At 35.9% G+C, this 22,994-nt stretch overlaps 1 protein-coding gene across 1 annotated transcript; it reads right to left on the bottom strand.

Moving 5' to 3' along the window:
• Window positions 1-1,820: 1,820 nt before the first annotated feature.
• On the bottom strand, window positions 1,821-2,294 carry LOC141695267 (uncharacterized). Its single transcript, XM_074499525.1, has one exon. It carries the CDS (start codon window positions 2,292-2,294, stop codon window positions 1,821-1,823), a length of 474 nt encoding a protein of 157 aa, XP_074355626.1.
• Between the last annotated feature and the right edge of the window lie 20,700 nt (window positions 2,295-22,994).

Consider the following 22,994-nt stretch of genomic DNA (forward strand, 5'->3'; position numbering starts at 1 on the left):
GGCATAAACTCTGAGGAGGTGTATGTTTGGTAGAAGGTTTAAACAGTTAGTTAACGTTAGTCGCAAGTCTGAGCTTCCCGAGTTTATAGGTTTACCTAAACCGTCATATAGTGATTCTTCCATAGACTCTGATAGGATGCCTCCCCGTATGATGAAACCTATAGTTACTGAAGCCCCTACTTATCTGTTGGCTCCCGGGTAGACCTTAGCCCATAGGGATGGGTCATGGGTAGATATAGACCATTACTTTGTACAGTCTCGGGAGAATATTTCCCCTCTAGACTGTTGTCAAGGATTTGCGGAAGGTTCGGGCTGATGTCAAGGCTTATAGTGACGCCAAGGAGAAGGAATCTGGGGAGCAGAAGAAGGCGCTTGCTGAAGCCGCGAAAGCCCGTGATGATGTTATCCAGGAGCTAGGTGCTCTTCATGAGGATAATGCTGCCTTAAAGAAAGAGCTTGATGCTAGGCCCCAGGAAGAAGATGTTCTTACTACCTTCCGGGGTACACCTGCCTACTATGGAAAGCTTAACAATAAGATCTTCGAGAAGGTGAACTTGTGTTGGGATATAGCTTCTGTTTACTTGGCTGAGAATCCAGGAGGGAATGGATGGGTTTTTGGAGCTTTATTTGGAGGAGGAGCTCCGACTCGAGAATGCTAAAGTTGTAGAAGATGGTACCTCCATGCCTCTCGGATCTGGTGACCAGCAGCCTCCTCCTCCCGAGCATGTAAGGGAAAAGACTCCTCCCCCTAAGAACCTGAATCCCCAGTGAATGGCAATGTGCCTTTGTAATTTCATTTTCAGTATATTTGTTTATGAACTAAACCTTCAGATTATAATAAATTTTCTTGTTTGTTGACTTATTTCGGGTTTGGTTTACCCCAGATATTTTCTTAATGCATTGTTTTATTCCGTATTTTATCTTGCATATTTGTTTTTGTTTAAAATTTGAAAGTTGAGAAAATTTTCCTAACACGTGTAGTGTTAACTTGGACCCAGGTTGGGGTACAGATTTTGAAAAATTTTATAAGTACATATAGACTATGCTTGATTGACCTCGAGTTGGGGGTATAAAAATTTTAAGTTGATAAAGTTTTATAATTACACATGGACTGTGTTTGATTGATCCCTCGCTGGGTTATAAAAAAATTTAAATTGATAAAATTTTCTAAGTGCACATGGACTGTGTTTAACCGACCCCGGGTAGGGGTATAAAAAATTAAAATTGGTAAAACTTTCTAAGTGCACATGAATTGTGCTTAATCGACCCCGGATAAGGGTATAAAATTTTAAATTGATAAAATTTTCTAAGTGCAATTGGATTGTGGTTAATCGACCCTAGGTAGGGGTATAGAATTTAAAACTGATAAAATTCTTTAAGTGCACATGGACTGTGCTAAATCGACCATGGGTAAGGGTATAAAAACTTTAAATTGAGAAAATTTTCTAAGTGCACATGGACTGTGCTTAATCGACCCCGGGTAGGGGGTATAAAAAAATTAAAGTTGAGAAAAATTTATAAGTGCACATGGACTGTGCTTAATCGACTTAGGTAGGGGTATAAAAAATTTAAAATTAAATTTTTTTTCTAAGTGCACATGGACTGTGCTAATAAGTATAACTGTGAACATGCAGTTGAGTGTGCAGATAGTAGAAATGATCTAGTACAGGAATGGATTTATTTTAAGCTATGGGATGCTCAAAATTTAGAATTTTCATTGCAACTAGAATTAGATATTGATTATATTACGGGGAGAATAAACACATATTTAAATTTCTTATTTATGCAATAGAAATGATACAGTCGTGCGCACCTTGTGGTTATTGATAGATTTTTATTAGGGGAGACCCATGGCAACTGTTCGAGACCTTGGTGTCATTCAAATAGCTTAGCTTGTAGGTTCTCAGATGCAATATTTCCTTGACTTTGTATGGTGCCTCCCAGTTTGGCTGCAGCTTCCCTTGGTTTGTTAAATCTGAGGCCTCTGTGTCCTGGAGAACGAGATCACCAACTTCATACTCTTTGATCTTGGCCTTTTTTTCGAAGTAGGGTTTTGTTTTTTCTTTGTACCTCTCCATTCTCTGTACTTCCCAGTCTCTTACTTCATCCAGCAGCTCCAGATTATTTTTTAGGCCTTCAATATTGGACACTTCATCAAAGTTGATGACCCCGTGAGGAGGGGATCCAATTTTTACTAGGAGTCTAGCCTCTGAACCGTAGGCGATTTGAAAGGGGTTTCCCTGGTTTTTATTCTTGGAGTGGTTTTGTATGACCACAGGCCTTCGGGAGCTCATCTGGCCAAGCTTTCTTGTATTCTTCCAGCCATTTTGCTAGTCCTCGCAGAATGGTTCTATTCGTGACTTCTACCTTCTCGTTTCCCTGTAGATATGCTATAGACGAGCTCTTATGCTTGATGTTGAGCTCTTTAAGATATGATTCAAAGTCTGAGCCCACGAACTGGGGTCCGTTGTCCGAGACCAACACTATCGAGATCCCGAATCTCATTACAATAGAGTTCATGAACTTTATGCAATCCTGCTGATTAATTGTTCGCATGGCCTTTGCTTCTTCCCATTTGGTCATGTAGTCAATGGCTACCAACACGTAGTGTAGGTCTCCTTTTGCCTGGAAAAAAGGACCCCCATGATATCTTTACCCCCGACAGCAAAAAGGGATTAGAGAGAGAACTGATATAGGGAGGCTCGGGCTCTGCTTAGGTACATTGATGAACTTCTTACAGTGGTTACACTTTTTGACATATGCAACTTCATCAGTATGGATTGTTGGCCAATATATTCTTTCCTGATGACTTTTTAAACCAAGGCCTTTGCTGCTAAGTGATCTCCATAAATGCCTTCATGCACCTCCCGAAGACAGTAGTCGGCCTCCTCCGGGTCCACACATTTCAGAGTTGGTGCTGAAAAAGTTCTTCTGTATAGTTGATTATCTTCAAGGAAGAAGCGAGCAGCTTTATATTTCAAGTATCTAGCCTTGTTATTATCTTCTAGGAGAGTCTCATCCTTCAAATATGCAATGAAAGGAGTCATCCAGTTCTCTGGGCTGCTGATGCACAAGATTTACGCCCTTTCGGTGCTTGGTACCCGAAGTTCTTCGAAGTATACCAAGTGCTTAAGTCTGAAGCATTTTGCACTAGCTTGGATATTTTTCTGCCTTGGAGTTTTCTTTTATGTTGATCTACAGAATGGTGGTATCCGGGATGGTTTCCAAGATGTTCCTTATCATGACTTGATACTGTGCCAGCGACTCATCTTTAACAATGTACTCTTCACTTGTCTGTTTGACCATGACCTGGGAAACGCTATGGATGATTAAACTCCTTACTCTGAGGGATTTTTCTAGTCGGAGTCTGGATAGAAGAGCTTTATATTCGTCTTGATTGTTGGTTACTTTGAAAGAGAAGGTGATTGCTTGTTGAATTGTGAACCCCTCGAACTGGTCAAAATGAGAACTGTCTACGTATAATTTCCATGCATCTTTGCTGGGGGGTTCATCTTCATAGGTGGATGGATCTGTTGTGAGTGGAGATGGTTTGGGGAAAGTGCACTTCATAATAAATTCTGCCAATGCTTGAGCTTTTATTGCTGTCTAGGGAACGGGCTTAATGTTGAATTGACTTAGCTTGATTGCCCAATTGACAAGTCCTCTAGATGCATCAGGTTTATGTATGACCTTTCGGAGAGGTTGGTCTGTGACCACTTTGATCTCTAGTCCTTGGAAGTATTGCCTAAGCTTCCTACTTGCATGGACAAGGGCTAAGGCAAACTTTTCCAAGTTTTGGTACCGAGTTTCTACATCTTTGAGGACTTGGTTCACATAGTAAAGTGGACTTTGGATTCCTTTTTCTTCGTGGATGATTGCAGCAGATATGGCCTTCCGGCCAGCAACTATGTACATCGAAAGGGGTTCTCCGGGATCTGCTTTAAAAAGAATGGGGGGTTCATGAGGTACTTTTTGACTTATTCAAAATCTATGTTGCAGTCCGGAGTCCAGTCTATTAACTTCTTATTTTGGGCTCCTTTGAGCAGCTCAAAGAAGGGTAGGCATCTCTCTGCGAGCTTTGGGATGAACCTACGTAGGGCTACGAGGCATCCGGATAACTTTGAATATGTTTCTGTGTTCTGGGAACTTTTAACTCCATGATTGCATTAATCTTCTCTGGGTTTGCCTCAATTCATCATTCGCTAATCAAGGATCCGAGAAACTTTCCAGAGGGCACTCGGAATGCACATATCTCCGGGTTAAGCTTCATATATACTTTCTCAAGTTGCCAAAACATTCTTTAAAATCTTTGATATGATCCTGGAAAATCATGGACTTGGAGATCATGTCATCAACACATGACTCTATATTCCCTCCAATTGATATTTGAAGATCATGCTCATCATTTTTTGGTAAGTGGCTCCGGCGTTGATGAGTCTGAATGGCGTCATGAGGAAAGTATATATAGCTCGGTGAATGATGAAGGCTATTTTTGCAGTGTCCTTTGGGTCCATCTTGACCTGATTGTACCTAGAAAAGGTATCCATAAAACTCAGCATTACATGTCCCGAAGTCTCGTCAATCAGCTGGTCAATGTTGGGAAGAGGATGGGAGTCTTTTAGGCATCCAAAGTTTAAGCTTGTGTAATCAACACACATTCTCCACTTGCCATTTGGTTTTTTGACCAGCACCACATTTGCTAGCCAATCCGGATACTTGATCTCATAAATGGCTTCAGCTTTCAGTAGTTTCTCTATTTCCTCATCAATTGCTTGTTGGCGCTCTGGAGCAAAGTTTCTTCTTTTCTGTTTGATTAGCTTATGTTTGAGGTCAACGTCCAAGCTGTGCATTGCTAAAGATTCATCAATCTCGGGAATGTCCTTCAGGCTCCATGTGAATATGTCTGCGTATTCTTTCAACAAGTCAATTAGTTCTTTCTGAAAGGTCGTTTCCAGCCCTCTTCCAATCTTCAACTTCCGGGTGGGGTTCCCTGGATCGAACTCGATATCCATTATTTGTGTTGCTGGTTCAACCTTGGTCTTTTCCATGATTTTAACAAAATTTTGAATATGGGCATCCGCGTTGGTTATACTGTATCCCGAATCTTTTATGATGTTGACATCCATTCTGGGTCTATTTCTGAGGTGTTCCCGATGCTTTTTTTGGCTTTGTCCCTTGGGTTGGGACATGGCCTTCTTTCTATTCTCAAGCTCCATTTTTTTCATGACCAATGCATGTCTGTAGCACCTACTTGCCTTATCTTTGTCTCCTTTGAGCTTGCTGATTCCTCTCAGGGTTGGAAACTTGAGCTTAAGATGAATAGTTGAGGGTATGGCATGGAGTTTAGTAATGGTAGGTCTCCCCCAAATCATGTTTTAAGATGAGGCTGCACAGATAACATAGAACTTCATGATGTGGGAGACTTGATGAGGGGCCGTTTTGAATGTGAGAGGAAGATAAATCTCCCCTCAGATGGATATCATTGAATTTATGAAGCCATAAAAAGGGTCTTCAAGATAGGGGTCCATCGCAGATGGCCTAATTTCATCATGTTGAGCGTGTGCTCAAAGACTTTGTTTGCAGATGATCCGTTGTCAATCAAAATCATCTTTATTTCATTATCCTCCACATTTAGGGTCACTACTAGTGCTTGATTGTGTTCGGGATCCAGTCCCTCATAATCAGCATAAGAGAAGTATATTGGCTCGTCTTCAAAGGGCTAGATCATCATGATATCATAGTCCATGTCTGGGCTCTAGGGTGGGGAAGCGGTACCTCCAATTACGACATTGACCACATGTTTGCCACTGCCCGGAGCTTTCTCTTTGTCAATAGGTTTCCTCTACACGTACTGGTTCATGTTCTCCTTTGTGACTGGATCCTCAATGAACATTTTGAAAGAAAAGCAATTCTCAGTCGTGTGACCAAGACCTTATGGTATCCGCAGTGCTTGTCTCTCTCCCTGTTCTCTGGGGGAGCGATAAGGGGTTTTAGAGGATAATAGAAAGGCTTTCATTTGAATTTTCTCAAGATATCATCCCAGGACCTGTTAAGTGGCATCCACTCAGGATCAGGCTTTGGCTCTCTTTTGTTTCTCTGTTTCCTTTCATTATCTTCAGGACCTGAATAACCACTGCGATGTGGGGTTCCATACGAGTGTTGGATGTATTTGGATTGTCTATCAACCTTAAATTTTTTGTCTCTTCTGTATGATGAGCATCTCTCGAGGGACTCATCATCATCATCATAGATCCTTCTATTTATCTTCATTAATTTAAGGAAGTCATTCTCCTTTATGAATTTGGAGGCTAAGGCGTAAGCAGACGCAAGGCTCTGGGATTCTCTATGGATCAAGTCTTTGACATAGCCCTCACAAGATACTGGGTGTAAGTTTCTTCGAAAGATGTTCACAGCCTCTTTTTCCTCCAGGTTGGAGAGTTGGTTAACATTTTCTTGTAATCTCTTGATGAATTTAGGGAGTGATTCTTTACTCCTATGTTGGATGGTTTTCAGGTGGCACATTTGTAGCTCATTCATGCGGTTGGCCCGGAATCTCTTCAGTGAAATCTCTTGAAAATCTTTCCATGAGTCTATGCTCTGGGATGGAATCTTGCTAAACCACTTCTGAGCTCCCCCCCTTTAGTTTTGATTCAAAGAAGCGACACCTTGCGAGGTCACTATAGTCATAGATGTTTAAAATTTGCTCAAAGTAATTAAGGTGCTCTTCCGGGTCGGCCAGCCCGTTGAAGGAGTCAAAATTAAAGTGTTTAAGTCTGAATTCTCGGGGAGTAGATTCCAACTTTCTGGTGAAATGGGTGGATGATGCGACTACTTCCATATCGCCTTCAAATTTTCTTTTAAGGTCACGTAGAGCCCGAGTCATCTACTCTTGCTTTGATTCTTTTTCGGGTTCGAAGTCTGAAGAGACATGAATTATGTGGTCTTTCTTCTTCAGTTTCGCCTCTTCTTCTTAGATTCTTTTCTCAGTTGCTACCTTGGCCTTAGCCTCTTCTTCTCTCCAAATTCGGTCCTAGAGTGATGCCCTTCGAATTTCATCTCGGTCATCATCAGTTGGTTATTTCATGTTCTTGGCAATCTGGTCTAGGACCGAACCACGAGTTTCTCTGGACTGTTCTTCCTGATCCCCTGGGCAGGTTTCAGGTTCCGGCTTGTTTTTTTCTTTCCATAGGCTCATTTCTGCTTGAATCTACTCCGGGGTCATGTTCCTCAGGGGTTTGTAGAGGTTTTGGCGTACTTGTGAGCTGCCTTCTCAATAGTAAGCCATTGGTCTCCTAGTTGGAGTTCTTGAGACGAAGTACGTGTTATGAGGAGCCCTTCTTCTATCTCTTCGATATCACCATCCATGGGCGGGAGGATGGTAGGCAGAACTGGTCCAAAAATGGCGGTTTTGCTCTTTCTAGTAGTCATTATTTTCAAGATGAAATAATCAAAATACCACAAACATAATACTATAGATTTTTCTAAAGTACGGATGGCAAGAAAAGTAGATCTGAGAGAATATAAGCGTTAACCTTACTTGGGTGTAAAGTTTCGGTCTTTTGGGCGGATTAACATGGCTAAAATCGATGACAGCACTGAAACGGGGGTTCGACCACTCCTTCTAGCGCCAATGATAACTCCCTTTATTCCCCGATTCTTTCTCCCTTTCCTATCCAGATTCGAGCTCCATTTGTGCAGAAATGAGGGTGTATGAAGTTGAGTTGTTGGATGGGTTCCTGTAAAATAGAACCAGGGGGTGGTGTTCCCGCGGCACCTCCGTCATGAGGATGAGAAAAGGATTTCTTGAAGAAGAAGGAAAATGAAACATGAGCTATTTTTAAATGCATATGTGGTGTGTGTATGTGTGTAGAGATTGAAGTAATAACCCCTAAAACCCCTTTCTTGGGGCCTCTTATAGGCTCCCAAATTAGGGTTTTGGGGGTTTGTACCTTTTCCATCTTGGTAGTTGATGAATCTTGGTTGGTGGACAATTGGATGGTCCAGATGGGAAGACAGGCCCAGATGTCCCTTTGTTATTGGGATAGCCTCAGGTCTTGACACATGGACGCCTGAGATGCGACCATGCTATTTTGGGTAATATGGGACCATTGCTGTCTTGAGTGGGCGCCACGTGTCCGGGGACCACCTCCAGTTGGGTCTGGGGCTCCTTTCCATTAGGCTTTAGTAGTATTTTTGGGCCTAATTGTATTATGGCCTATCATTTTGTTCTCTCATTACAAGCTTCTCATATCAACCCATTTGCCAAAGGATTGTAGAAGAGAAGAAGACACATTGGAGATAAAAAAAAGAAATCACTGTCATGGCAAAAAGTTGTCACCGCGGTGCAAAAATTCTGATACAGCACGCCATTCAGCACTCAGCATGCAGAATCATTCAGCGTTCATCGGTCTTCTGTTTAACTCATTCAGCAGTTACAAATCCATTCATCCTATCACAGCCCCAAAATAAAACTAATAGATAACAACTGATAAATATTAAGTTATTACAAACGGTTGTTAACAACAAAATCCAAGATCGCAAAGGTTCACTATTTGAACAGTCCAACACAACAACTATTACAACTTTTACATAACTACCGGTCCTCACACAGACGCCAACTATACTACCTGAGCTCTCACATAAGCCTCGACATCTCCACTGGTAGACTTACGAGCAATCTGCTTGAATCTAAACATACTTGCTAGCTGAAATAACATGAATAAATAGCAAGAAGTGAGCCAAACGCTCAGCAAAATATACCATAAGACAGAAATTAAAGCATAGTAATTCATAATTCGAAGTTGGGGTGGATGGCATCATTCTTCAAATCAAAATCAAATCATTGGTCAAAATCATTTTATGTCGCTGCGGATTACAGCCGGTGATCAGCCGCGAAGTAATCCGGAACCTCGCTGGGTTCTAACAAATTTTAGTTGGGATCCCTAGGCAACTTTTAAGCCTAATATAATAAGTGTGAAAGGGACTTGCATCTTAGTCCAATCCACCAATCTCAAGAAAATATTCTTTTGTTTGAAAAGCAATTATCTTTTATAAAACTGATGCCAGGGAGAAATTACAAGGATTCGAAATAATAGAGTTTAAATTATAATTACAGGATTTAAAACTCTTATCATAAATGAATTAACTTCTCACTGGATGGGTCATCGATGATGAATAACAATGGTTTATCAACCAAGGAAGAAAGTATTGAAAAGGAATCATAACGATAATCAACATGATAGGGATCTCAAATTTGGAGGGTAATACATGGCATATATCTAGTATCAAAGTTTAGGTATGATATAAAGAGTAATGAAGAAGTATGAAGTTGGATTATTGATATCTCAAGGTATCAAGGGTATAGGGATATAGTATCAAATCAATCGGGGTTTTGTGATCATGGAAATTGAAATGTTGGAGTTATAAAGGTATTTTGGTATGGTACGAGCAATCAAATGATATCAATTATATGTACTAAGTCATGTTGTGGAAAGACGTAGATAAGCGAATGATCTTTATTAGAGAATAAATGAACTTGGAACAATTGCGATAATCACAGGCATGGAAAAACATTTGTATCAAGTTACTTGCATAAAAATAGAATTGACAAGGGAGAAACACTTGCAATATATCTTAAAAATTCAGAATAAACTTGCAACATATCTCAAGAAGGTTTAAGGACACTTGCTTTAAAGAAGGCTTTATCTAGAACTCGACTTGGCTTAGGAGCACTACTCGACCTTGATAGCAAGCTTCCTATCTTCACTTGATCCTACACAGTAATAATAACTCTCATTATAAAAGACTCTTATAAGAACAATCGTTCCTAATGCTAATGCACAATTTGCCTCCAAGTAGCATTTAGCGTCTTACTTTGCATAAGACCTCAAGTCAACACACATACTAAATATATAGCACTATAACACCTTGGAGCACATAAGCACAAATAAGTACATGTAATATATTATTTAGACTTGGTGCATCATCGGGCATTTGAATGATCTCACTCAACTAATATCCACCAATTGACTAGCATAGTGCAACTTTACTAATATCAAAACTCGAAGTGCCTACACTTGGTAATCTCATTTCTCTTACCATACCTATGGCCTTACACCCTACTGGCCTTTATCTAATTGGAAACTTTGAGGCTTACTTAATCCTCGCTCATAGAGTTCACAAAACTAAGTGCTAAGTCGAAGAGTTCTCACTTGCACTCTCTTGGAGACACCTTGGGCGACTTAGGGTCTTTGACACTCTTTTACTCTAGACCTTACTCCAAAAACTAACCCACTGGATTCTTAAGACCTAAATATAACTTATGCACTTGGAATGATACAAAGGTCTAACTTAGGCCTCCCTGGGCCTACCCTCAAAGTTGACTCAAATATGCTTGGTGCCTTAAAAACTGCCCTGTTTTTTACTCACTTTTAACCATTGATTCTAACTCCAAACCAACATGTTTCAACTTGAAAATGAGGGTCTATACATAACACCACTTTAGGACTTCCAAACTACATCAAACCTAAATTGTCCCCTGTTCTGGCAGATTTAGTGTTTTTGTTTGTGCACCTCACTAAATGGCAGGTTTTCTTAAATCTATTGCCCCTGGACTCAAAAATATATCAAGTCCCAACTCTCTGCAGCTCGGGCCTACCAAGTCCTAATAAATGCCCATTCAAAAGTCACCTACAACTAGTGTGCAAACACTACACCATAAAATGCCTACTGTAACACCAAAAAAACGTTGCATTAGGGGGTAAATATGTTGCTCTTGCCCCACTTTTAAGCTAAGGTAACATTTTCTTAAAGATAGGTTTTTCCATGTTGCCTTAGGGGTCTAAGGTAACATCTTTGGTGCCTAAGGCAACATCGTGTTTTAACTTGTTTATATTTTACCTTAGCTTGATAATGCAACAGAAAGAGAGATCAGTTGTAACTTATTTTTTATGTTACCTTAGAGTTTTAAAATGTTTTTAAAAAGCATTCTTCTTTTTTCGGATGATTCCCGCCCGGGCCCCACGGTGGGACCCACTAGCTGACATGGCAAGTGTGGCCCCCATAGTGTTGAGTTGTCTTGATGACGTGGCAAATGGGACCATAGAACCTAATGTAACACTTTGAGAAGCTGTTGTAACATTATAACTAGCCTAATAAAATATTTTAAACATAATATGCAATAGTTTAGGAGGCTATTGTAACACTTTAGCACAAACAAATTGAAATGCTTATTCTGTAAACTGAAGAATCCCAATTATACAATTTCATAACTATAAAATAATGCATCCAACCCAAATATTAAACATCCAAATATACAACCAAATTAAACGTCCAAACTAACTATAATCACTACTGGTATGTCTCTGAAAGATGACTCTTTTATTTTCTTGAGCAGATCATAGCCTGTCATATTCCAGGCATACAGTAGTCTGTTATAATAAGATTCACTGCCATTTCCTGAAATCAAGAAGACCAAGTTTTAACAATCTAGAAGTTCATATAACTGAGCCCTTTTGAAGTTGCAGCTTTAAATAAATGAAATGAGTACCTGTTGAATTATTGGAGATGTAAATGCTTTGTTGAGACTGATTTATTCATCATCTTCATGCAATTCAAGAACTTCTAAAGCTTTACTACCAGAATCAACTGCAGTAACTGCCATAAAAAACAATCAGAACCAAAAAATCTAAACTAATGATATAAATCTAATATTTTCTAATTAACTTGGAAGTAATAACAATTCCAATGTAAAGTAATAACTGAGCCCTTTTGAAGTTGCATTACAAGAGCTATCAAGCATTTGTCCTAAATGATTCCACCTCCCGTGTACTGAAAGTATCTGCCACACGGTTACGTATCTGGAAAATATCAGGCTACATATCTGTGAAATTATCAGAATACTACATAATTCTAATGACAGGATTGCTGTGACGGTATATATCTGAAGGAAGAGTGTGCTTAGATGTAGTGTATCCAAATTATCCTAAATATACTTGCATGGACAGAAAAAAGAAAAAAAAAACAACAAATAAAGACTAGTGTAAAGACCATTAAACTGGTGAAACTTGGTAATGACGATGAAAAAATACATGAACATACCTGTGCACCTGAAATATAACCTTTTTGCTATTGATGGTAATATCCCGACTTACTTTCACCACCCATTCCCTTTTGTCATTCTACAAAGTTGTATAGATTAATTAGTAAAAAACTTGATGGTATACATGAAGGATAGAAAGGTTTGAACTTCAAACAATATCTTAATAAACATTCATACTCTATGAACAATTGTGTTATTACGGCACAATGCCAAAAAGTCTGAATATAACACTGTCAATAAAATGGAGGAAAATAGAAACATGCTAGACTTATAACAGAAGGGTCTAAGTTATGATCAATTTGGTTTGAACAAATAGTCTAATACTATACTCAAGAGTCTCAACCCATTTACCTGAACAATAGCACAATGCAAGTAGATTGCCATAACTTCTAAGTTCGAATATACCTTTTGCATCCCGGTATTAGAACAGAAGAGTGTTGGAGTCGTAGTAAGTGGCACACCAGAATAGGCAAGCCAATTAATATCGAGCACATTTGATCCCTGAAAATAAAATTGGAGAATAGATCAGATCATTTTTTAGTAAAAAAGTTGTTAATATGAGTTGAATAATAGAAAATTAATATAATCGAGACTTTTTTACCTGCAAATAACCAGTTTCGGTGTGCATGTATGTGTAAAAGATAGCAAAAGGTGCATGACATACCTCTGCAAATATATCAAAAGTTTTTGCTTGGTGCAGAGCCTTTGTTTGCTGAGTTTCAAATATTGTGAGTGCACACCCAATATCCCAGCCACCATAGTCACATTTCCCACCAGAAATCCATCTATCAATAAGACTAGAAGGACCACTGTTTTTGGATCTTGGCACTCCATGGAAACTATCAGGGATTATAATGTCTATACTCGTAGAGCAATCAACATCTCTGATAAAAATATAAAAAGTATAAACATATAAAAAGTATAAAAGCATCTCTATTTTTTACAAAAACGGCCTATATAAAGACATATACTTTTCATCACAAGTTACTAATTACCACAGACTTTATTATCACAAGTTACTGATTACCACAACACATGTAAAATACTTGTACATAGAAAGTCTAATTCATTCTAACCAGTTCTGGTGGAAGTGAACTAATATTATTGTCGGTAAGATCCAGCTCCACGAGAGAAGTAAGATGTTTAAAACCCTACATTGCCATCATAAAAACACATTAACAGTTGAAAACTTTTGCAGCTAACTGGAACGGGTAAGTAGTACTATACTCATGTCTAACCATGATAGTTAATATAATCATGTTTTTAGTTACTTGAAGGCAAATAGATAGTGATGAATGGAAAGTCAAATCAGCATTATATTTTACTTGGGTTCAATATACAAGTTAAAAACAAACAGCAATTTATATATTAGAAACGTGAGTTGTCATTTCTGAGCCTTTTATTAGTATCAGCAACCCGTTTACCAACACATCAGAAATTTGTAGTGAGAGATATTACGGTACTCAACTAAGGCTTCTGGAAATAACAGTCAACAAGATGTTTTACTCATAATATGTCAGATTGCACGCAGTTACTTTATAACGGTATAGTGGATTATGCTTAAAACTTAAGACTTAAGAGCTAAGGCGGAAATGCAATCACATTGGATATAGATGGATACCCTGAGAGAAGATTATACATAAATGAAATAGTTCTGCAAAAATCATAAAAGGAAAAAATGAGTCAAATAAATGATGTACCTGATTAGCAAATCCAACGCCACAACCAAGCAAAATTCTACCAGTAATAAGCATGGACAATTTATAGATCAAATATCAGTGAAACTTACAATTCAAAAGAATATGTGAGAAGAAAGAAAGAAGCAAGAACAAGGTATGAAAGATGCCTAATTTGAAAAGTTTTTTACAAAATTAAGTTTAATATGAGTTCTATTGTAACATTTCACTTATACGTCCAATAAAGATGGAAGCCAAAATAAAGATGCAGACTTCAACGATCACAAGTCTCTAACCTTCTTTTGCAACTAAGATACTGATGTGATTAAAAAAGTGTACCACGACTCTCTACACTTTAGGCAAACATTGTTACATAAGTGAGTATTCACTTGTTGCAAGTTAGGTAGCCATAAATTAACAATACATTCCAATTTGATGGTGAATCAATTGCACAGAAGTATAACACCTTGTTTCATTGTGCCCAACCATGGTATAATTTGTTGTAATGTATCTTGAATGAAAGAGGCTAGACATGTAGCAAACTAATACAGGGCTTACAATAGAAATTGAGAAGGCAACTGTACCTTAAACTTTTGTAATATGTATAGTAAATGGTAGTTGCTACATCATATATGTCTTGTTTGTGTTATAAAAGCTATTAGGGTTCTGATAGAAAACAAACAAAATACAGCAAATGAATTTGTACACAACTTTCAAGAAGACTTAATTTATACCTTGACAACAGGAGTGATGTCTTTAGCGGTGTTGCTCCATCACCCTTAACTAACACATACATCACCCTTCCAGAGAATTAATAATCCCGAAACCCTAACATGAAATCCATCCGAATCAAATCCGTGATCAATCAAGTCCTAATAAAAACAGCAATTAACAATCACTAAAACTAATTTAGTAAATCAGATAACAAATAGACCTTGAATCCATCAATAAAACAACTCGCCGCAGTAGAGAATCACTGGGAGTGTCACAAGGTGTAAGCAGAGCAACGTATTCATCGAAAAACAACACCAAACCAAAATTCACATTAGTATTGTCGTGTTACTTGTTATTCTTTCAATACCTGTGTGTTTCGAAACCGAAAATCGATCTGATTTCAGCGGAATCTCTTTGAGATCTATAAATTAAATCTTCGTTCTTCACCGGGTAAAATCTGTCGACCAACGGATTGGCTTCGGTGATGAAAGATTAGTGCACTAGGATCGTCTCTTGTTTGCGGCATCTCCTTCGGCTGCTTCAATTAAACACAAAAAATCAGTTCAACACAATAACACACATACTCACACAATAACCAATAATTAGAAAACAATCGATATTCAATTGAGCCCTAATTTGATATTGAAATCAATTGAACCCTAAGTTCAAATATAAATACCTAATTATTAATTAGAAAGTCCAAGTTATAGCGAGTAGATAGAGAAATAGTAGACAGAGATCGAAAGAGAAAGAGTAATGAGATTGAGAGATTACAGAGGGGGAAGAGAGCGAAAGAATGTGAGAGATTAATGAGATTGAGACTCTGTTGATTTTAGTGGGCTGAAAATAGGCGGCCTTTTACCCAAAAAATTGGGCGCTGGGTTTGAATATTTTCATAAATTTTACATTCTTATCAAATTTCTAAGATTCCATAAATCTATTTTCAAATATTTAAATATTATACTTATCTATTTTATTTTTTATATAAATATATATATTCAAATATTTTAATACTTTTATTTTAAACTTATATAACAGTGCTCATATCAAGAGGATGACAATTTATATGTTTTATTATTAATAAAAGTTATATTTTAAAATTTTATTAGGTTTAAAATATTTATTTTAACTTTTTTTTGCTAATTAATTCCTCTTTTAACTTTTTTAAGTTTTAATATGTACAAAATTTACATATCGTCACAGATTTTATTCATTCTATTTATATATCATCCTGAATTCTTGAATATGAATTTAAATTAATAATTAATCTTAAAAACAACATATTTATGTTTTAATACTCTAAGGTAACATTTTGACCAGAATGTTGCAAGCTACAACATTTTTGACCTAATGCAACACCACGGTTTTGGCTAAGGTAACATAAAAACACAAAGTTAAATTAGCTCATAACTGCGCTATCTAAGGTAACATATGAGGTAACATTCTTTAGGAAGGGGGTTGCGATAGGTCATCTATGGCGTAGTGAAATCTAGAAAATCAAAGTGTCCTACTCTCAACCTTTCTACCTTAACTCCCACTTTAAAACTAAAAGATCAACCTTTAACCAAGCAACCCTACTACCCTAATACTCTCAACTAATGCCTCAAAAAATATGGAGATCATTCATACCCTAGTGCACCCTTATGCAAATAAATTACCAAAAACAATGCAAGTTAACAATCAAAAAGATTTTGACTAAACAAGAGAGATTGCTCCTTATAAATTCGACTTTTAACACTTGCCCAATAATAATAATCATGCATAATATCTTACCTTAAGTATGTTTATCAAAATAACATGATAAAAACTCCTAATATGCACCACAAATTCGAAATTCAAGGATTTTAACAAAACATACATGCTTTCGAATGAACTAGTGAAATATCGTAGTTTTTCATCAAAAACTTATCATAAAACTAACAGGCAAGGCTATAAATAGAAATAACAAGAATGATCACTAACATGCAAAGAGTTTTTATCAAGTTTCCTTTACAAAAATACATATTACTAGCACATAAGTAATGTATCTCATGGAGAAGCCTTAGATTCACAAGAATCAAGGATTTTCTCTTTGAGTTTAAACAAGCAAGGGTTGGCTCAGTTGGTTAAAGAGGGGAAAATTATCCTCTTGGTCACAGGTTTGAATCCCACGGGAGGAGAATTTATGATTATGCCTCCTGAGCCAGAGCCTGTCGCTTAAATGCGGTTTACCTAGTTCACGTGGTTTGCAGGCTATTGCGTGAGCCCGTAGGGTTTACCCAGTACGCACCCGAAGGGTAGCGGCTGCGGGTTACCTACGATAAAAAAAACATCACATGCAACCATGAATCATCAACTTTTAAACATATGAATATTTGGGAAGTGTATAAAATAGGTATAGGTAGTGGAATTACACTAAAAGAAGGTGGGAGATTGATTGAAAAATGGAAGGGAATGGGGTAGGGGGCTTCGGCTGAGAGGGTGAAGGAGGAAGAGGGAGAAGAGAGAAAAAATTAGTGAAGTGAGTGTGGTGTGTTGAAGTGTGGTTTTGGGTTTGATCATTTTATTATATTTACCCACATGTAAAAGTGAGTGGGCTATGCAATTATCAAACTCTCCCTCTCCTTTTTGAAAGCAAAGTTTGCATGCAAGGTTATTTTGGTAATTTGGCTAGTGTAGAAGTAGTTAGTGGGGTTAGAAATTCCCATTGTGCCCTTGACTTTGAATTGGGGGTAGAATGCATGCATGGGTAGTGAGGTAATTTGTGAATTTATTATCAAATTAGTTACAAAGAATAAATTTTATAAATAAAAATATAAACCCATAAATTAAAAGAGTGGTATCATAAAATAGCTTAGAATTTTAGGAATTTTATAAGATCACCTTTGAAATTTTATTGATAAAAATATTTAAAAAATGATATTTCTCAAAATAAGAAATACACTCTAATAATCACATAAAAGAGCAAATAATACATTCCTTGCTTTCAAAAATTTTAAATAATATAACACAATTATTATGCACCAATACAATCATACAAGCACATATCCATATAATTTTATAAAGGACTCCACTACAATTATATAATACTCAATTACATATTAAATGGAGTTCCAGTCGTAACACATCCCTCATAATCATTCAGCACTCAATACATTCCTTGCTTTCAAAGATTTTAAATAATATAACACAATTATTATGCACCAATACAATCATACAAGCACATATCCATATAATTTTATAAAGGACTCCATTACAATTATATAATACTCAATTACATATTAAATGGAGTTCCAGTCCTAACACATCCCTCATAATCATTCAGCACTCAGCAACTTAACACCTAGGGGAGTTTTCTTTTCCTTCTATTTTAATTTTTGACTTTACTATTTGTAGGAGTCGTTGTGTTTATGCTATTTTTTTCTACAGTCATTAAGGACAATGTCTCACTTAAGTGTGGGGATGTAATGTTCTCGATTGTAAAAATAGAAAAAATTAAAATTCTTTAAACTTCAAAAAAAATTCTAGCCTTATAAAAGAATAAAGATGATATGGTGAAGTATTTTTGGTTGGCTATGAAATAGTTGATGCGTTATTTGTTATAATGCCAAGTGACCTTGTATTATTGATTCTTTTGCTTGAGAGGTGTAATGCTATGTTCTTGTGTACACACTTTCACTAACAAGTTGAAGCTACTAAACTCATCGAATGTCTTAGGTAATTAAAAGGACATAAAATATGTGCAAGATGTGTTAATTTTCATGCTTTGAGTACAAGTAGGTGCATTAAAAAGAAATAATTTTTGTGATTTAGGATTGTTTACTTTGACACAAAGAGAGTTTTTGAGCCTATACGCATACCTTTTACATCTCATTTGTTCTTTGTTATTGCATTTACATCGCTAGCATTTGTCTTATACCTTTCTTGAGATACATGGCATTGAATGATTGATAAAATGATAAAGGCACATAGGATTAATCATACATTATCCCACCATAGCATACCCTATTTTGTTGATCCATTAGTAACCATTTGAGCTTAATCCTTTTATTCCGTGACACACCACATTATATGCCTAGACCTTTTCCTTCTATTGGCCTAAATTGATTTTTATCTCTATTTGTCAAAGGCTAGTGTAGTGAGGAGTGAGTAAAAAGGTGTGATAGACGGGTTACTTATGATCATACATTCAATTTGTGGAGAATTTTTAGGTTATTTATGCTTGCTTAGTATATGTTCTTGAGACATTTAGAGGATCAAAGTGATTGTATATACCTTGATATTTTGATTATACCTCTCAAGAAAAAAAAGAAAAAAAATACAAGGCAAAAATAAAATAAAAATAAAAATAAAATAAATGAGAGAAAAAAAATTTTAATTAACTTTTATTTGTTTTATGATCTATTGTCTCAAACTAAGTTACATGTACATAATAGTCTAAGTGTGGGGAGATTTTGTGGTTGATTATGGAAAATCAATAGCTTTTGACACTTCACCATATTTGGTTTTTCTTGACATACACTGTCCCCCGTTACAACCCCAATAAAGGTCCTTTTGATTATCAATATTCATGCATGTTGCGTTTTAGTTTGATTGATGTCAAGTGTCAAGCGTGTTTATGTAAATGATGGTTAGGGTGATACACTACACCTATTCTTGAGCGTAATTCTTTTATGATTGAAAGGTGAGGTATTACTTGTCATACATATAAAAATCTCAAGTCTTCTTGATAGTGCACTCTTGTAGGCTTAGCATGATTACCAACTTCATTTTGCACTTGACATGGCATTTTGAGTATGTACGCACATTCTTTGGGTTGATTATGTGGATGCTTGCACTTTTGACTTCAAGACATTAAATTTACATCTTGATACTTGAGTTGAGATATCATTTATGATCTTATCTGTGTGGAGTTACATTGACGTGCATTAAATACTTGGTAGAACGAACTTATTTATTTCTATTATCATCTTTGTTAATTTACAAGCCTAGATGGATTGTGTGGGTACATTTGCTATAGGCCCTCACGAGATAAAACTCGTCCTATTAGGGTTGCCTAGGGGTTTAAAGACTTGTTGTATATGCTCAATATAATCGTGTCACCTACGAAAGTGGAAATAATAAGTTAAATTGTAGATTTTATTTTCTTTCTTTGCCCGAGGACATGCAAAATCTTAAGTGTGAAGATATTTGATGTATGGTCTTTATGATCATACTTTCTCTATATTTTTAGTCTATTTTGCATGTAATTGGATTGTTATTTAATTTGTTTTCATGTTTTATTGTAGAAATAAAATGGAATTTTTATTATAAAAGGATTGTGGATGAAATTACAAAATTTGAAGTTATTTCTATCAAAATTTGGATTTACAGGATAACTTGCGCGATGTTCACTGTTTTGACTATAACCAGAGCTCCCGATATTGAAATGAGGTGATTCATGCACCGTTGGAAAGCTTATAAGAATACCTTTAATTCAACTATGATCTTGGATTTTATTGAAATTACAAAATGCCCAGAAAAAGGCCAGAAGTAGCCGGTCCATATTTCTAATTTAAGAATTCTACATTATGCAGGATACTTATTTTTATTGTTATCAAATAATTATAATAATATAATATTTAGATGTAGTGAAGTTAGTTTAGTATATATATACATCTTAAAAATATTAGACACGTATTGGTATAGGGTATAGAGTAGTTATACACAAAATAGAGAGAAAAAGCACGGAGAAGAACACATAGAAACATTCAATAGGGGAATTGGCGGAGCAAGATAAAAATCTAGAGTTTTATCTTCTCTTTCTTAATTTTCTTCATTTTATCCTTGATACCATGTATTCATTGTGTAAATCTCTTTTTGTTGAGACGTTAAACTAATTCTTCTTCTATGCCTGTAATGGATTCTTATCATTTTCTATAAATTACTCTTTAACTCTCTATTATCGTGTTCATTACAATATAGTTTATAGTGATTTGTATGTAATGCTTTTCAAGGAATGATCAACCTTGGACTTGAATTATAATTTAGGTTTACTTGGAAGAGAAAATCTAAAAAAAGACCTAATCACTATAGCTTATGATTGACATATATGATAATTTGTGTTTAAGATAGGAATATACTTGAGCACCCTTGGTAGTCAATATAAGGTTGTAGTTAATGTTGTTCGGAAACTTAAATTCTTCGTAGGAATACGGGAATTAGTCAATGAATTAGGATCACTTGAGATACGAAAGGTCCTTGTGATTAGTTAGATGTCTTAGACTAACAATTGGAACACGGATACATGAATAGTTTATTGAAGAACTCAATATGAAGTTATGGGCCTAGTTTATTCATATTGAAATTTATTTGTATTAGTTTATTCTCTAGTGGTATATATTTCATCTTTTATATTGATTTGAATTAGAAAAAGAATGTTGTTTGGTAATTAACAGCTTAAAATTAGTCTATGTGGGAATAAATTATATATACTACTTATTACGACATGTGCACTTGCATTTGGGTTATAAAATTGCTAAGAATATGACATCTTAAAATAAACTAAGACAAAACAACATGGCCCTGCAAACGTAATAGACATCATATACAGTTATTCCTCGATGTTTTATGTTTTCTCAGGTCCTATAGGCAGTGCTATTAGTTTGTATATTGACACTGCAGCCGTCTTTCATGTGCTGCGACTTTTAGCTTCAGGTTTTCCGCAAACATAAAAAAATGCATTTGTTCGGATTCGATTGAATAGAACAGATTAGAGTTGGTCTTCTATGTATTACTACCTAGTTCATGGTAGAATTGCTAACCTTAAGTCAATCCCAAGAGAGAATGTCTCGCTATTTTACGTGCCCATATATATTGATGATCATGCAGACTCCTTGGTTAATTATGGAATTAATAGACCAGTGATGGCCTATTTTTAGGCCCTTAATACAAATTTTTAGCTGTCGGGTTGCTCTGCCTATTAGATGGGCTTCTTTTCCTAGGTTAAGTGTTTTTATTGGTCAACAGTCCCTTGGATTATTGATTGGTTATTTTGATCTAATTGTCACTTTAGTACCCAAAATTTAGGGGATTTTATTCTCCTCCTTGCATCTCTTTTATTAGTATTTCATCATCCCACCCTATGTGTTTAATGTGAGCCTGAATCTCAATGGAAATGTTAACGTTATGAAGTATGCTGAATTTCTTGTTGTTGGTCTGAATCTGGAGTTAACTCTGATTCGAAAGAAAAAGGCAAGGCACTGCAAAGTATGCATTTAATGAAGATGTGCTTCTCAGTTCAAAGGCAATGAAGTTTTTGAATGAAGGTCGGTTGATTCTAATCTCTAATGTGTTCCATTCTCCCTTTCAAGACCTTAAGTATGAGGCGTTCAGTGGTATTTTGTCATAGGATTTTATGGATAGTGCGTTTTTAGGATCTCTCAACTCCATACTATCATCGATATATCATATGATTAGAAAAGTATATTTTTAATACAATCATAAATAGAAAATGATTACATTATTCTAATAATATTCAAACACCAACTACGATACAATATTCTACTATAATATCTGGCATATAGCGTGTAATTATTTTTATCAATAAATGATTATTATGTGATTATTATGTGAATTTTGGTAAATTATCTGATGATTGATATTGATTTTTAGATGTTTATATGTGATAAAATGAGAGTATGTTAATTTTATTATGTCCAAAATAAAATATAGATAATGGTGATATGTTTTGGTAATTTTTGGATTGTTATATGATTTTATAATGATTTATGAATTTATTAATTATTTTCTGTATAATTACAAAACTTTTTTATGAAATCGGGAGTCATCCAACTTCAACCATTTTTACATTTTTACAACCCGAAACTCTTCAGAAAACTCCATTCTAGCCTAATTTGATTATTCTGAACATTTTCCGTGTTTTGACTTTTTCGATCCGGAGTACGGTTTGACCCGTACGAGTCCCTGCTTAAGATTTTCGGTACGATAATCATTTTTATAGATCAATAAAATCTGTATTCTCGAAAGATGGGATATTATTACATTATCTTCGTATAAAGTGTTTTATAAGAAGCCCGGTTTTGATAATTATCCAGAACAGATATCAAATTGGATCATTTCTGTAGTTACTTAGCTGCTAAGTATATTTTCAGATCCAATACGATCCAATGGGTATTAATATTCCATAAATATAAATAGCCTATTTCTTATTTCATTTTATTCTTATAATCATAATCAAACAGTAAAAACATATAATTTACAGAGAAAACCCCGTAAAATCGTCGTGTTCTTGAGAATCGAACTTAAAAACGAAAGCGTTATCGAACTCGGAATCAAGCATGCCATATACCGAATTGATTTAACCTGTATAAGAAATATTGTTTGCAATGACCCTGCTCTATATAACCACGGATCGTAACAGGTTAAAGTATGAAAACAAGCCACAACCTTAACTTTTTATTACAATGTACCAAATCCCAACTAATTTAACTTACAACTGATAATGGAATTATTCTTACAACCTT

This window comes from Apium graveolens, chromosome 2 (assembly GCF_009905375.1).
Source record: "Apium graveolens cultivar Ventura chromosome 2, ASM990537v1, whole genome shotgun sequence".
NCBI classification, from domain to species: domain Eukaryota; kingdom Viridiplantae; phylum Streptophyta; class Magnoliopsida; order Apiales; family Apiaceae; genus Apium; species Apium graveolens.